Genomic DNA, 16909 nt, shown 5'->3' with positions numbered 1-16909 from the left:
AACAGGGCCTTAACCTTTACTAAATTCTAAATTACAATAATTTAAATAAATAAAACAAAGTAAAATGCCAAGTGGACCAAATTGACTTTCATACAATAAATCAACCTAAAATCTCGAGCTTAAAAAATTAAAGCTCGAAATCGGCTCGAAAACTTGAGCTTGAGCTTGAGCTTGAGCTTGATGAGCAATACGTAGTTGCTCTTTCATGTATAACTTTTACTCTTTTATGTACATTTTTTCATTTTGTTTTCAAACACTACCCTTCCCTTCCTTACTGTTCTTGTTCTTTTTCTCATCAAACCTAATTAAATTTTTCTCAAATTCTTCAATTATGTATCTTAATTTCTCATAACCAACATGTAATTACTTCAATTTATCAATGTAATTACATTAATTTTTGGGAATTACTTTAATTTAATGACTTTTGTCTTTAATTAGGGTTTTGAAATTTCTAATTAGTATTAGATCCCAAAGTACAATTAATGACATGGAATTGTCCGGGCATTAGTTAAATCAATACAACATTACATTAATCAAATTGGTTACTGTATTTGGGTAGTTATAATTGATTTGAAGCACGTACAACTGTACATCAGAATCTTCTTTTTCTCTTGATTTACGGATTATGTTTATAACCTTTTATTTCCAATTTGCTCCTCTATTTCATGTCATCTGAAAATTTATCAGAGTATGATTTTAGTTGTTTAATGATCCGGAAATAATTTCACAAATTATCACGGTTGAATAATGTTTGAAGGAAAATGGAAGAGGCAATTGAGTTTTGTTGGAGTAAAAGCAATAGGGGAGAAGATGGATTGAAAAAATAAAAAGGTAAAATTGTAAAATGCGTACTTGATAGAGTAAAAATGTAAAATGTGTACATGAATGAGCATTACTCTTTGATAATTCACAGTCAATTTGGTCCACTTGTCATTTAGTAATTAGCTCGGAATCGGCTCGGAAACTTGAGCTTGAGCTCAGAATCGACTCAGAATTTTCCGAGCTTAAAAAATTAAACCTCGGAATCGGATCAGATTAGGCTCGAGCTCGGTTAAATCATTATCTTATTTACTTAACTTTTAAATAAAATTTAAAATAAGTATATTTTTTTAAAAAATGCAAATATAAAATACTTATCAAATATAATAAAAATATAATCATAAATGCTAAAATAACGTTTTATTAAGGGAAAAAAACAATTGTAAAATGCCAAAATTAAATAATAATAAAAATAAAACGAGCCTAAACGAGCTTCCGATCCGAGCTCTACCAAGTTCGGAATCCAATTTGGTCCACCTCGGCTCGGAATCAGTTTTGACCGATTTCGAGCCGAGTTTTGACCGAAGTGATTTTAAGGGCTCGTAGGCTCTACAAATCGGCTCAGATCATTTACAATCTTACAGTTGTGTAAAACATTTTATACAATTATTTGTAATTTTTTATCTAATCATTTGTGAGCGTCAAAGTGGTTTCAAAGATGGTCTAGTATAATCCGTCCTAGACTTGTAATAAAAATTCGTAGAAAATTGTTTATTTAAATATACAATAAATAAAAGAAAATTTTTAATAAAAATTACTCTCGTACTATATGTAACACCCCCATATTCAGAGAAGTCTTAACTAGGCCTTCCTTAGCATATAAGGGCGTTACCATCTCGGTTGCCCGAGGTAAGTAATCATCAAAAGTCGATAAAATAACATTTATAGTTATATTACAAACGTTACGACCAACTTCACCAAAATAAAGATACAACTCATTGGCTACACTCTAATAATATCAAATCTCGTTGATGGGGCATATTCTGCACCCGCTGACCAGTCAACATATTGAGCAAGGTCAAAGATATCCACAGCAAGTCAACGGCTTAGGCAGCCTAACCGACGAGGCCTGTCGGCCTGTCAAATGGGTCCCGGCCGGGGCAACCAGCCAGCCGGGGCGCACATCCGCGAACTCATATCCAAGACCCCTCGGCGGTGAGCCAACAGGGCCCGTCGGCCTGCCATGGGTCCCTCGGCCGAGGGTAGATCAGTCTTTCCACCTGCTAGCCACTTGGCCACTTGGCCACTACGTGACAAAAGGTGAAAGTCTATAAATACTCCTCAACTATCATTGAGGAAAGGATCCACAATTTAACATAAGAATCACTATTAATCTGGTAATATCTTCCTTATCTCTCTACAATACGCACTTTGCTAAGTAACAACAACTCACCTCTCTAAGTTACTGACTTGAGCGTCGGAGTGAGTTCGCTCGGCCCAAAGCCGAGCCCTCAGTTTGTTCATCGTTTCAGGAGATCGCAAGGAGGATTCAACTAAGGACGTCATTCTACAAGCACGGGTGGTGACAAATAACTGCTCTGGAATTACACCCGGAACAATTGGCGCCGTCTGTGGGAATAGATACTAGAAGCTAGTCACATTCATTCCCAAACAAAAAAAAAAAACAAAACAAAAAACCCACCCAAAAAGCCAAGAAGATGTCGAAACAACCAGAGAAGGTGTTGGTGGAAAACAAATTCTACCAAGACGACACATTCCACAACTCAAAAATCGGGCAGTCCCCCACCGGCCGTATCACTGATACGACGAACGGGACGCCAAAGGAACAAGATACGTCGCTGCCCGCCGACCAGGTCACCGTCATGGGACATGTGGTCGATGCAGCAAAGCTGAAGCTACTCCTGGACATAATTTCTAGTACGCCGGCTCACACTGTCACACCGACAAGAGCGGCGGAACCCGTCCAGGAGACCAGGGCCCAAAATGTAACTCCAAGAGACTTGAATGGAGCACTGGAAGAAGCCGGCCCTATCAAGACGCCGGGGGAGCCCAGAGCGCTAGTGGTAGACCTTAGTCCTCCCCGCACTCGCGGGAGGATGGCGTCGCCGCCGCCGACGACGAGGCACCTCCCGGGAGGAGTGAAAGAAGTCCGACTCACCGAGTCGGAGAAGAGGCCCGACTCACCGAGTCGGAGAAGAAGCCCTTCCCGCCACGGGGAGAGGAGCCGGACTAGGGATGCGAGGAGCCGATCGCCGCGTGGCATTCGACACGTGGTCGACACCCCTCGCCGCCTCGTCCTAGATACCCCGTGCGACTAAGCCGAAATTGCCACCTATAGCATACAAAGGAGAAGGCGACCCAACTGACCACGTCGAGGCTTACGAGTCTCACATGTCAGTATGGGAGCAACCCGATGAGGTTTGGTGCCGAATCTTCCCAACGACACTGCACGGGATGGCACAAAGTTGGTACAAGGGGCTACCCGACGGGTCCTGGTATATCTTTCTACGCCGACCTAAAGGACACGTTCCTAGCCCGATATTCTGCAACAAGAGGAGGGCCGTGGAGACCTCGGACCTCCCGACTATCGACAGAAGGAGGCGAATCTCTCCGGAGTTATGTGAAGAGGTTCGACGCCAAGGTTCGGCAGATTCGTGAGGTGAGCAATGAACCGGCACGACCTTCAACGGCGATGAAAGGCCTCCCGAGAGGAGACTTAAAGAATGAGCTCATCAAGTGCGGCGGCCGAGATTAGACTCCGCCAGAAAATGGCCGATCAAGCCATTAAGGTGGAGGACTACCACAAAACCCGGCGAGCCCCAGCGAGGCCGAGCACTCGGAAAGAAAAAGCCGCCGGGAGGACAACCCGGATGAAAGACGCCGTGACGATAATAGGTCACGGTCTGACAGGACCACCAGGAAACAGAACTCGGTGGACGCCGGGGGGAGTTCGGGAACGAACCGCCAGAGGCGGTACAATGATCACACCCCCCTGGCCGTGTCTGCCGCCGAGGTCTTCGCCCTGAGCAAGAGCGAGGGTCAGAAGTGGGAGAGGCCTCCCAGGCCGAGGAGTGACGGTGACACGAGCCAGTACTGTGAGTACCACGGCCACACCGGTCACCTTACTGACAACTGTCGGCATCTGAAGAATGCCATTGAAGAACAGATCCGGAAAGGGAGCCTCGGCAAATATGTTGCCAAAGGCCAAAAGACTGATGCCGACGGTTCAGAAAAGAAATCCGTCTTCGAACGGATAGGAGTGATCCATGTCGTCATCGGGGGCAACGAGAGCGGTGGGTCCTCTCATGGGCACAAACGGCACCTGAGCGAGCTATATCAGGCCATCAACTTTGTGCCCAACACAGCGACTCCCGCTTCCAACATCCCCGATATAACTATTGGGAAAAAGGATTACGAGGGAGTCATCGCCCCTCACAGCGACCCACTCGTAGTCCACTTGGACATAGCCAACCACCTGGTGAAGAGGTGCCTGATTGACACAGGCGCCTACACAAACGTTATGTACAGCGAATGCTTTCTCAACCTCGGTCTGAAAGTTGAAGACTTGAGCCCCTGCACCAACCCGTTGTACAGCTTTTCTGGAGCCGGCCAGGTACCCCTTGGGTCAATCAGGCTGTCGGTGAGGTTCGGCGAGGGAAGTGCGGCCAAAAACGTTATGTCTGAGTTCGTGGTCATCGACGGCTCGTCTGCCTACAACGTTCTCATAGGCCGAGTCACCCTGAGCAAGGCCGATGCGGTAATGTCCATCCGGGCTCGGACATTGATGTATGTCTCGGACCGGGGGGAAGTGCATAAGCTCGTCTCAAAGAACGAAAAGAGCGAAGTGGTCAATGTCCAAGTGTCCGCCAGAGGGTGCAACATGCAATCCTTCAAAGTGGCGAAGGAGTCAGAGAAGGGGAAGAGCCCATCCTTGCAGCAGGAGGGCAAGCACAGGAATACCACCGTCGGCATGGTAGAGGGAGCGGAGACCGAAGAGGTGGAGATTGACCCAGGCCGCACCGTAACTATCGGTGTTAACCTGGAGCCAAAATTCAGAGCCGCACTCCTAGATCTGCTGAGAAAGAACAAAGACGTCTCCGCCTACTCAGCGGCCGAGATGCCAGGCGTGAGCCGGGAGGTAATTGTTCACAAGCTGAACGTACTCCCCACCGCTCGCCCTGTCAAGCAAAGGATGAGGAACTCCTCAGCCGAGAAGGATGAGGCCATCAAAGCCGAGGTAGATAAATTGCTGGCGGCAGGTTTCATCATGCCTTGTACCTATCATGAGTGGTTAGCTAATGTTGTAATGGTGAGGAAATCATCGGGGGCATGGAGGATGTGCGTGGATTTTACCAATCTTAATAAAGCATGCCCCAAAGATTGCTATCCCTTGCCTCGAATAGATAGTTTAATCGACGCAACGGCAGGCTACACTATGCTGAGCCTGCTGGACGCCTTCTCGGGGTACCATCAGGTGTTCATGGCCGAGGAAGACATGCCCAAATGCGCATTCATCACTGCTAACGGCACGTACATGTACAAAATGATGCCGTTCGGTTTAAAGAACGCCGGTGCAACTTACACAAGACTGGTGGACAAAGTGTTCCAAAATCAAAAAGGGCGAAACATTGAGGCTTACGTCGACGATGCTATTGTAAAAAGCAAGTCCGACAGCGAGCACCTAGCCGATTTGCACGAGACATTTTGTTCACTAAGGAAGTACAAGATGAAGCTCAACCCAATGAAATGCAACTTCGGTGTCCGAGCGGTGTAAGTTCCTCGGCGTACTTGTCGGCGCCGGGGGAATTGACGCCAATCCAGACAAAGTCCAGGCGATCCTAGACCTGCCGGAGCCGAGGAATCGAAAGGAGGTCATGATGCTGACCGGGAGGATGGCGGCTCTAGCCCGTTTCATCTCTCGGTCAGCCGACAAGAGCACCCCATTCTTCAAGGTGTTGAAGGGAAATAAAGACTTCGGGGGGAGGAGCGAGCGCGCCTTTCAAACAATTGAAAGCTCACCTTCGGACTCTCCCAACCCCGTCCGTGCCAATCTGGGAGAAACACTATATCTGTACATTGCGATTACCTCGGCCACGGTCGGTCCGTGATCGTCGAGAGAAGAGGACAAGCAACAAGACCCAATCTACTTTGTCACCATACATTGTTGACCGCCGAGAGAAATTACCCGCCGATTGAAAAAGCGGCTTTTTGTCGTCGTCATCGCAAGGAAACCGAAACCCTACTTCGACGCACATCCCGTGACGGTCCTAACCGACCAGCCGTTGGAGAAAGCATTGGAAAAATTTGAGCAATCCCGGGCTCATCAAATGGGCAATAGAGCTATCCGGCTTCGGCATTCGACAAGCCGAGGCCCTCGATAAAAGGACACGTAGACCGCGGCATTTCTGGCCGAATGCACATACCAAGAAGAGCAAAACCCCGGAGTATGGGAGGTATACACCGACGGGTCCTCCACGACGAACAGCTCGAGCCGCATACTTATCATCAGCCCAAACGGGTACGAGTTCGAGTACGCCTTGAAATTTACCTTCTCGGCCTCAAACAACGAATCCGAATACGAGGCGGTGATAACCGGAGTTGAGCTAGCTAGGGCCGCAGGAGCAGAACACATCATTTTGAAAACGGATTCACTTTTGGTGGCTAATCAAATCAGAGGAGAGTACGAGACTCGAGACGACGGAATGGTAAGATACCTGGAAAGGGTAAAAGCTGACACCTCAAAGTTGAAATCTTTTCAGATACAATGCATTCCCAGGTCTGAGAACAACCGAGCCGACGCTCTCTCAAAACTCGCCCCGACCATCAAGAATGTCACCAACCGTGTTTGGTGGACATCGAAATGCCAAGAGCATTACCGAGGCCGTCGGCATGGTGGGTAACATAGAGACCGAGACAACGTGGATGACTCCGATAATGAAATACAAATTGACAAGTGAACTACCGGAGAACCGCAGTCTCTCGCGAAAAATAAAGAGGATCGCAGAAGGTACTTGGTGTTTGAAGGGGAATTATACAGAGGTCCGTGACGAGGCCACTCTTAAAATGCGTCGGTCCAGCCGACGCGGAGCTAATACTGAAAGAGATCCACGAAGGCATCTGCGGCCATCACATGGGGGCAAAAACACTAGCCCACAAAGCTCTCCGAGCCGGCTACTTCTGGCCCACCATGCTTGCGGATTCCAGAGCCAAGACCAAAAAATGCAACAAACTCAAATGCATGCTCCGGTGATACATGCGCCTTCCCGAGACCTGCAACCGGTACTTAATCCCCTTCCTTTCGCACAGTGGGGGATGGATCTACTAGGGCCATTTCCAACGGCATCCGTGGAAGAAATTTCTTGATTGTCGCCGTTGACTACTTCACCAAATGGGTTGAAGCTGTAGCAGTACCTGCAAAGACGACGGCAGCCGTAAGAAAGGTAATCTGGGAAAATGTCATAACTCGTTTTGGGCTACCCCAAGTCATGGTATTCGACCACGGCCGAGAGTTTTGGAGCGACACAATAATGAGTCGGAAGAACTCGGTATCAAATTTGCATACTCCTCCGTCTGTCACCCACAGAGAGCAACGGACAAAGTGAGGAGCGACAATAAAACAATCCTCAATGGTTTGAAGAAGACAGTTGAAGATCTAAAGGGAAGATGGGCCGATGAACTACCCGGCGTCCTATGGTCCCTGCGAACCAGGAGAAGGAAGCAACGGGTGCAAATCCGTTCCACTTAGTCTATGGGTCCGAAGCGATCCGCCAATTGAAGCAACGGTGCCGACATTCCGAACGGCCACCTTTAACCCGGTTGAAAATGAGGAAGGCTTAAGAACCTCCCTAGACCTAGTTGAAGAAAGCCGAGATACTGAAGACGCCTCAACTTGGCGGTATACCAAAACCGAATGAGAAGAGCTTACAACCGATGAGTCCACAAAAGGGACTTGAAAGTAGGGGATCTAGTCCTAAGAAAGTCGGCCGCCACCAACAAGGGAAACGTTCACGGTAAACTAACGGCCAACTGGGAGGGTCCCTACAAAGTGGTTGAAGAGATGAGGCCGGGTACATACTGCCGACCGACATGGAGGGTATGCCTCGATGAGCCATTGGAACACCGACAATCTCAGGAAATACTTTGTGTAGCGGCGGAGGTGTCCAAAACAATTGTTGGCACCCCAACGCATGTTTTCATCTAATGAAGAATCACCCAATCTTTCCATCAAAGTGTTTACCCCCCCGGTCATATCAAGGTAGACGCCCGCCCAAGCCGGCAAATCCCCAAGAATGCTTTGTCGCGTCGTAACCCCTAGTCGCCTCGGTCCGCCGAAGGCTGGCGGGGACACAACGATCGATACGCCAACTTATCTTTGTCGCGTCGTAACCCCTAGTCGCCTCGGTCCGCCGAAGGCTGGCGGGGGACACAACGATCGATACGCCAACTTACGCTGTCGCGTCGTAACCACTAGTCGCCTCGGTCCGCCGAAGGCTGGCGGGGGACACAACGATCGATACGCCAACTTAAGGCGTCGCGTCGTAACCCCTAGTCACCTCGGTCCGCCGAAGGCTGGCGGGGGACACAACGATCGACGCGCTAACATGTTCACAACGGCGGTTGGGAAGCACAAATCAAGACGCCTCGGTCGGGGCCAGAGAGTGAAAGAGGAAGCGGCCAACACGCTGACATGTTCAAGAAAAAGCCGTTAAACGCAATTGATACGCATTCTAGCTGCCTCGGGTGAGCCGAAGGTAAAAATGAAAAAGCGCTCAATTAATAACGCAAGAAGGCAAGAAAAGACCTCGGCGAAGCGGAGGCAAAACAAGCAAACTTTGATTAATGACAACAGATTACAAAACGAGGAGAATGCGGGACGACGGCCGTCCCCATAGGGATAAGCCAAAACGCAACCTACCAGAGTTTTACATAAACAAGGAAAAGAAAAGCAAAAGATTACGGACATGATATTTGAAGCGAAAAGATGGCGGGGAGGAAAGGCTCGGTGGTTGGCTCCCGACGGCTAAAGCTATCCGAGATGCCGGGTGAGTCCGGTGACGACCGCCCGTCTCCCTACGCTTGATGCTGCCCACCATCGGCAGCGGCGCGTCAACCGTGGCCTGCCCTGAGGAAAGCTTGCCATCTCCACATGCCTTGACCTTTTCGACCTCCTCTTCGGCCTCCTTCACCTTTGCATCATAGGCCGCCTTGGCCTCGGCTATCTGAGCCGCCTTCGCCGCCTCCTCTTTTTCCGCAGTCGCCTTTTCCGCGGCATCGGCCATCTCGTCCAGAAGCTGTTCAAATTTCTCCCACGGGAAGGACTCTTCAGGAATGAGCCTCCTGATCGCCTCCCTGGTCGCTTCCTCGGCCTGATCCCGGAATTGAGTGCACAGGTCAGGGAGGATCTTATCTTGAAGCACCTCAATGTCCTTCTCCCTTTGGGCAAGAACAGCCCTAGTGTCCGCGAGAGCCTCCGACTGAGCCTCATACATCCCCCTCCATTCTTCCCTTTTGGCAACAACGGCATCGTAGCTACCCTTATACCTGTCCCGCTCCTCCAGCAGCTGGGCAGAGGTGGCATCAGCAGCCTCAACTTTGGCCTTCTCGGTCAGTAACTGCTTCTCAGCCTCCTCCGCACGCTTCCGAGCAGCAAGGAGGTCAAGCTTAGCCTTCCCGGCTTCTCCCTTCGCAGCAGAAAGATCGAGCTTAAGCCGTTGGATCAACGACCTAGCCTGGGCCATGGCCTCTTCCTGCTCCATAATATAGGAGTCGGCCAGTTGAGTCCACTTCGTCAGCCTCTTGGATATTTTTGTACCCTCTGCCACAAGCTCGGCGGGGGGGGACCTTCTGGAGGGCGGAGTCAACGGTGACATTCCTATCACCCGCCGTCTCAGGCTGCTTGTCTAGTTGCCGATCAGTAAGAACGGCGGCTGCCGACGGCGGATCTACAAAAAATTTACACAGCGCATCCATGTCAACATTCATCGACACATCAGAGAGTCTGTCATCGGGAATGCACAATGAACCAGCTAAGTCTGAACCACAAGTTAGGTCCGTACCAGTCTGGACCCTCTTAGTTGGAGGACCGGGTGAATCAGCCTTTTCCCCGGCAGCGGCGGAAGCCGGCAATGGCTCTTTTCTCTTCTTGGGCGAAGGAGGGCCCTTCGCAACGGTCACCATCCCCTCGGAGACATCGATGACCTCCACATGCTCCTTCTGGACCGTTGGGGTTGAAGAGGGAGCTGGAATCGACAACGTCGCAGATCTGGACCTTGCCTTTGATGTTCTCTTCGGCACACCCCCGAGAACCCGTGCTTGAGCCGCCGCCTGATCCAGCGCCTTCAACTGCTTGTCCATAAGTTCGTTGGGAGCCAACCTACGATCACGCGTGTCAGCCTGAGGGTGCTGCTCAACGACGTTCCCGTCCTTATCAAGCCCCAACCTCTTCAAGGTCTCCTCAGACAGATCTTGGCCAAACCGGTCTGCAAGAAACCAGACAAGAGTTACATAAAAGAAGTAAAACAAAGCTCTAAAAACAGGAGCGTAATAGGCAAAGATGGGCCTCACACCGACCCTACTCACCCTGGTTGAGGGCCGGTATGAGGCCGACGCGGCAAAGCAGCTCATCCTGAAGAATAATCTGAGTCGGGGGCACCCATCCCTTCTCAGCATCAAACAAACAGATCGCCCGCTCCTCGTCGGACTAAGAGCAACCTGCGGCATCCATCTTGTGCTTACTCTGGGAGACCCATTTTTCACGCTCCCTTTTACTCTCGCACCGTAAGTTGACTTGGTGCTGGAAGGACCGAGGCAACGGATAGTCATCCGGCACTTTGACATACACCCACCGCCCCTTCCAGTCCTTGCAAGAAGAAAGCTTATCAACGGAGAGGACGCCCGGCTCCATCTGCACGCTGTACCACCCCACCTTACCGGGGGTCGATGCCCGAAGATGATGAAGCCGGCGGAATAAATTAATCGAGGTACCTCCCCTTGAAAAGACAGAGCCACACGAAGCCAACTATCGTCCTAACACCCAACGGATGCAAACAGAGCCACGCAACGTTCATAGCTTTGACGATGGCCGCGACGTATTTATTCAAAGGAAACCGGAGGCCATACTCCAGATGCCTGATATATACGCCGATATGCCCCGGAGGAGGGCAACAGACCGCCTGACCCTTCCCAGGGATAACAATTTTGTACCCCTCACCGAAGTAGAAATGACCCTCGAATAGAGTTCCACCGGAACAACTGGCGAATTTATTGGTCCAGGCACGGTCAGGACCAGTCGCGCACGCCTCGCCGTGGTCCAGGATATGCGGCCTCTCCTCACCAGGAGGAATCCCTTCCTCACAGCCATCATCAACATCATCATCCTCCCCACCCTCCGGAGCTTTTGGATCGGCTTCAGGAGACGGAGACCTAGGGCCCCCAAACCTTATCGGGATGGCGTTTAGTATCTCCTCCTCATCAAGACGCGACGGGAACCCCGGCGCAGCTTACTAGGTCCAAAGACCAGCGAGAAGACATGTTACAACAAAACTTACGAGTTAAAGAAAGAATTTATTTGTTTACCTTGAAGAAAACTGCCACGCCGGAGTAATGATTCTGAAAGCTAGAAAGAGGTTTCGTCACAAGGGCTAGAAAGAAGAAAATTTTTGAGGAAATGAAATTGGTGGCCAATTTCAGGGACTAAGTACCCTATTTATAGAGGAAAGCCCATGAAGAGGGACCAATCAGGGCACGGCCCATGAAACGTCAGCCAATCAACAAACAGACACGTGTCGAACATGCAACCACGGAATGTCAATCGTTGCAACAGTTGAATGTCAATCAATGCAACAAGTGACCAAGCGTCTTCAACGAGCCCCTTCATGTCTCTCTCTGCTGTTCATCTTCCTCAACAAATTCCTAAGTATCCGTTTCTCCGCCGGCCACATGATCAACCAAACCGAAAGCACCGCCAGGGGGCAATCGAAACAAATGACACTCTCAACCTGGTCTCGGCCAACGTCATTGCCTTTTCCACATCGGATGTCCGTTGCACAACCATGTGGAGGGGGATATGGTACGGCCTAAGCGGGGGCCACGCCGAGGTAGAAGAAGCCGGGCGTAAAATTTTGAATTACGCAGAATATACGCTCAACGTACATCGGAGCCCATACCACGGCATGACTACGCCGGGGGCAAATTGATGGGGCATATTCTCGCACCCGACCGATCAACATATTGAGCAAGGTCAAAGATATCCACAAAGAAGTCAACGGCTTAGGCAACCTAACAACGAGGCTGTCGGCTGTCAAATGGGTCCCGGCCGGGCAACCAACCCGGCCGGGCGCACATCCGCGAACTCATATCCAAGACCCCTCGGTGAGCCAACAGGGCCCGTCGGCCGCCATGGGTCCATCGGCCGAGGGTAGAACGGTCTTTCCACCCGCTAGCCACTTGGCCACTTGGCCACTACGTGACAAAAGGTGAAAGTCTATAAATACTCCTCAACTATCATTGAGGAAAGGATCCACAATTTAACATAAGAATCACTATTAATCTAGTAATATCTTCCTTATCTCTCTACAATACGCACTTTGCTAAGTAACAACAACTCACCTCTCTAAGTTACTGACTTGAGCGTCGGAGTGAGTTCGCTCGGCCCAAAGCCGAGCCCTCAGTTTGTTCATCGTTTCAGGAGACCGCAAGGAGGATTCAACTAAGGACGTCATTCTACAAGCACGGGTGGTGACAAATAACTGCTCTGGAATTACACCCGGAACACTCGTGAAGACTCATCCCTGCCCGGACTCCAGCTATCAACAACATCAACACCAGCTAAGACAGACTGTTCACCATAAGGGATCACGGCAGACACATAAGACAACAAGACAACCACACAAGGTCAGTACTGAGATAAGACATGACAATATCAACAACATCTATCAACACAACACAACACAATCAGGCACACACACATGCACACCCACTCCAATCAATCTCGAACACCGATCGTCCACTGAACCAGCCACACGGTGGGGGACCGCAGCCGTACCCACCAAATCCCCGCTCATCATACCGAGCGATAACCCTGTCCCATTAATGTGCACATCCCCTCCCGTGGCGGGTTCCACGGAGGGCGAAACTGGGGCGTGAAGCCACTCCCGCAAGTGACTCCACTCAGCCGAGAACGCATCTCGAGAACCAGAGACAAACAATCACTGACAGTTGCAATACAACACATCCAACAAACTGTATATACCGACCGACCACCGTATATATGCTGCCACACAAACACAACCACAATACAACCACAACGACACAACAACCGACACACTAGACCATCTACAGAAACTGAGTAGGCGAACCTACCTTTAAGCAACTGCAACCACTCCATGTCAACATACGAAACATCCAGCAATCAAGCAACACCTATATACACAACACAATCATCTATCACTACCAAGCAAACCCTAACTGCAAAGATAAGGATACAGATGATGATGACGACATACATACAAGGAGAAACCTGGCAAAAGACCGCTACCCGACTCAAGTTACGCTCTCCTAAGGCACAAGAACCTTCAAAAGCTTCCATGGAGGTTATATGGTGAAGGGAAGGGAAGGAGGCGACCTAAGGATCTGAAGAAATGAGGCGGAAATGGTTTGCGGATATAACAAAACGCGATTATAAACCCTCGCTGAAAACCCGTTACTCGATCGAGTGTCCCATACTCGATCGAGTATCCAAGCTACTCGATCGAGTAGCCTCTACTCTATCGAGTACCACCCCTAACTCACCACATAAGATAACTTTGGTATGTATTTCTAAGGGCTATTACCGCTCCCAAAGTCAGTCAACGCTGGTTAATAGATCTCTAAAAGGGGTGGGTATTACACTATATAGCTAACTTTTCCTAATATTAAACCTAAATTCTTGTTTAAGACTTAAGATATGTACGAATTTAATTTTCATGGTAATCAATGATGACAAAGGATGGAGATGAATGATATTTGATACATTAATAAATTAAATGGTAGTAATAACGTAATAACGTATAATACATGAATGTTATAGAGTAATTAAAAATATACATGTATTAAAGGTAAAACTTGTTTGTGATATGTTTTCTATATAAGGACGGGGCGATATGTATTTTAGCTAGGGTGTGTGTGAGATGTAGCCGCATTAATGATATCTCCACCGTGGTAATATGTGATGATCACCACAGAAGGAGAGTGTTGTATGAGAATTTATCCATGACCCTTTTGAGTGAGATGTGTGCTCGGGATTTTAGGTTGATTTATTGTATTCATGAGATGATACTATAGATTATATGATAGATGAGATAGTGGATATAATCATTTGCCGAACCACTTTAAAAATCGTGTTTTTGCATTTTTCCACTTCATATGTGAGCGCCACAAAATTTCAGGATGAACTATTTCAAATAAATTTGAGGATGAATATTGTCGTTTTAAGAAAGATTTACAGATTCGAGACAAATAAGGTTGAGGATGAACTATATTCAAATGACCTCATCCTTAAACCAGTCTTTTGAAAACTTTTACCCCGTCTAGAATATTTGATTATTGATTGATTATATTACCCCGTCTAAAACGTTGGTGTTGGTATGAAGTATGAACATTCTAACAAATTCAATCAAAATAGTTTACTAATCAAACTACCTAGTTACTAACAATACGGACTGCTGTATAAATACATTCTCAATGCATGGCTAAACAAATAACATTTGCTCAATATTTATAGCATAAACAATAATTTTAATATTTTATAGTAAAAATGAATGCCCTCTATTTTCACATTCTCCTTATACTCTTTAATGCATGGCTAACCTATTTTAGTTGTCAAGTTGGATCACTAGATGTTAATGACATCGATATCCAATGTGTCGAGAGCGAGAGAGATGCACTCCTTCACTTCAAGGAGAGCATTAGTGTCGACAATTGCGGTCTCCTCAACGATTGGGGAGACAGTAAGGAATGCTGCCAATGGCGTGGTATTCGCTGCAACAACCAATCTGGCCATGTCATCAGTCTCAAACTTCGCGGCTTTGTCTCTGGTGATTCTGGCTATGAGTCTTGTCTTGAAGGTACACTAAGCGCTTCTCTACTTGACTTGAAGTATTTGAAATATTTGGACCTTAGTTTTAATAATTTCGGAGGACAATTACCAAAGTTTATAGGTTCACTAGATAGTTTAGAGTACCTTAATCTCTCCAATGCTGGGTTCGGGGGTGTGATACCTCAAGAGATCGGAAATTTATCTAGATTAACGTCCCTCGATCTTAATGACCTTAACATGAGGGTGGCTAGCTTGGGGTGGCTTTCGCGTCTCAGGTTGTTAAGAGTACTGGATTTGAGTGGCGTTGATCTAAGTGTTGCCACGAATACTTGGCTCTTTATTGTTAACAACCTTCCTTCCTTACGAAAGCTCCATTTGGATGGGTGTGGACTATCTCTAAGCTCACCATCTTCTCCTCTTTCATATAATAATTCATCCACAACCCTTGGCGTCCTCAGCCTTTCAGATAATAACTTTAATGACACATCAATATTTGAGTGGTTGTTGAACTTGAATGGACTTGAAACCAACCTTATATATCTTGACCTCTCCTACAATGAAATGTTTGGAAATGATTTGGAATTCTCCGAAAGGGCTATGAAACGCCTTGATAACTTATGTAGCCTACAAATTCTAGACTTGTCTTCTACGAATCTCAACTACAAGTTCTCTAACATCGTCCAATCTTTTTCTTCATGTCCACACAAGTCATTAGTGTCTCTACGATTAAGCCAAAACCAAATTTGGGGCTTGATCCCGGACAATATTGGCTCCTTTTCTTCCTTAAGGGAATTAGACGTTGGTGACAATCAGCTCAATGGTAGCATTACTCAAGCCATTGGGGAACTTACGATGCTTGAGAGTTTGGATCTTTCTTCGAATTCTTTGACTGGAACTTTCACAAACGCCCACTTATCAAACCTGTCAAAACTACAAGAACTTAGGTTGTCAGATAACATAGAAGTAGTAGTTAACGTTGATTCTAATTGGATTCCTCCATTTCAGCTCAACACGGTAGGTTTGAGGTCATGTAAGGTAGGCCCTAATTTTCCAAGGTGGCTTCTAACCCAAAAAAACTTGTTATGGATTGACATATCTACTGCTAGTATTTCAGATACAATTCCTGTTACTTTTTGGAAGTCAAGCTTAGGGTGAGGGTTTCGACTAGACATGTCTCATAATATGATTTACGGTACACTTCCAGATATACCAATCATCTTCGACAGTCTCTGTGAAATTGACCTAAGTTTCAACAATTTGGAAGGTTCAATACCCTTATTTCTAGGTAATAATGTTTCAATCTTATATCTAAACAATAACAAATTTTCAAAGGACCTTGATTCTTTTTTGTGCCAACAAATCCAAAGGCCTCTTATCTATCTCGACCTATCAAACAATTTCTTTTTAGAAAAGTTTCCGGATTGTTGGAGCTATCTCGACCAATTAGTGACCCTCCATCTAGAGAATAACAATATTTGGGGAAATGTACCGACTTCAGTGGGTGCGCTACACGAGCTGGGTGTGCTACACCTGAGCAATAATAATCTATCTGGTGAAATACCGACGTCCCTATTAAATTGCAAGTCACTGGTAATTCTTGACCTGTCAAATAATTCATTGATTGGGCACATACCCCCTAGTTTTGGGCATAGTTTTCCGAATCTTGGCATCCTTAGCTTACAAAATAATCGCTTTGTTGGGGGTTTACCTACAAGCATTTGCGATCTTTCTAAACTCCAACTCTTGGACCTGTCACAAAACAGCATCTCCGGAACAATTCCAAGATGTTTTCACAAATTGGCAAGCATGGCTAATTCAAATAAGCTCTTGCAAAATTCTGATATTACTTTGGCATATTATCTAAATAATGTCGGCGTTGATGATACACGGGTGATGTGGAAAAACGAAGAACATACATTTGGAGGTGGGTACTCATTCAGATTACTTAAAGGCATTGATATTTCCAGCAATAAGCTAGAAGGCCAAATTCCGGAAGACATATCAAGTCTACTTGGTTTGAAATTCTTAAATTTATCAAGGAACAATCTTAGCGGA

The 16909-nt window shown here is 47.3% G+C and overlaps 1 protein-coding gene across 1 annotated transcript; it reads left to right on the top strand.

Moving 5' to 3' along the window:
* Window positions 1–14572: 14572 nt before the first annotated feature.
* Window positions 14573–16009, top strand: LOC141654813 (receptor-like protein EIX2). Its single transcript, XM_074461928.1, has one exon. It carries the CDS (start codon window positions 14573–14575, stop codon window positions 16007–16009), a length of 1437 nt encoding a protein of 478 aa, XP_074318029.1.
* Window positions 16010–16909: the final 900 nt, after the last annotated feature.

Source organism: Silene latifolia, chromosome 5, assembly GCF_048544455.1.
Source record: "Silene latifolia isolate original U9 population chromosome 5, ASM4854445v1, whole genome shotgun sequence".
Classification (NCBI taxonomy): Eukaryota; Viridiplantae; Streptophyta; class Magnoliopsida; order Caryophyllales; family Caryophyllaceae; genus Silene; species Silene latifolia.
Note: the sequence above shows the minus strand (reverse complement) of the source record. Positions and strands in the feature narration are given on the sequence as shown.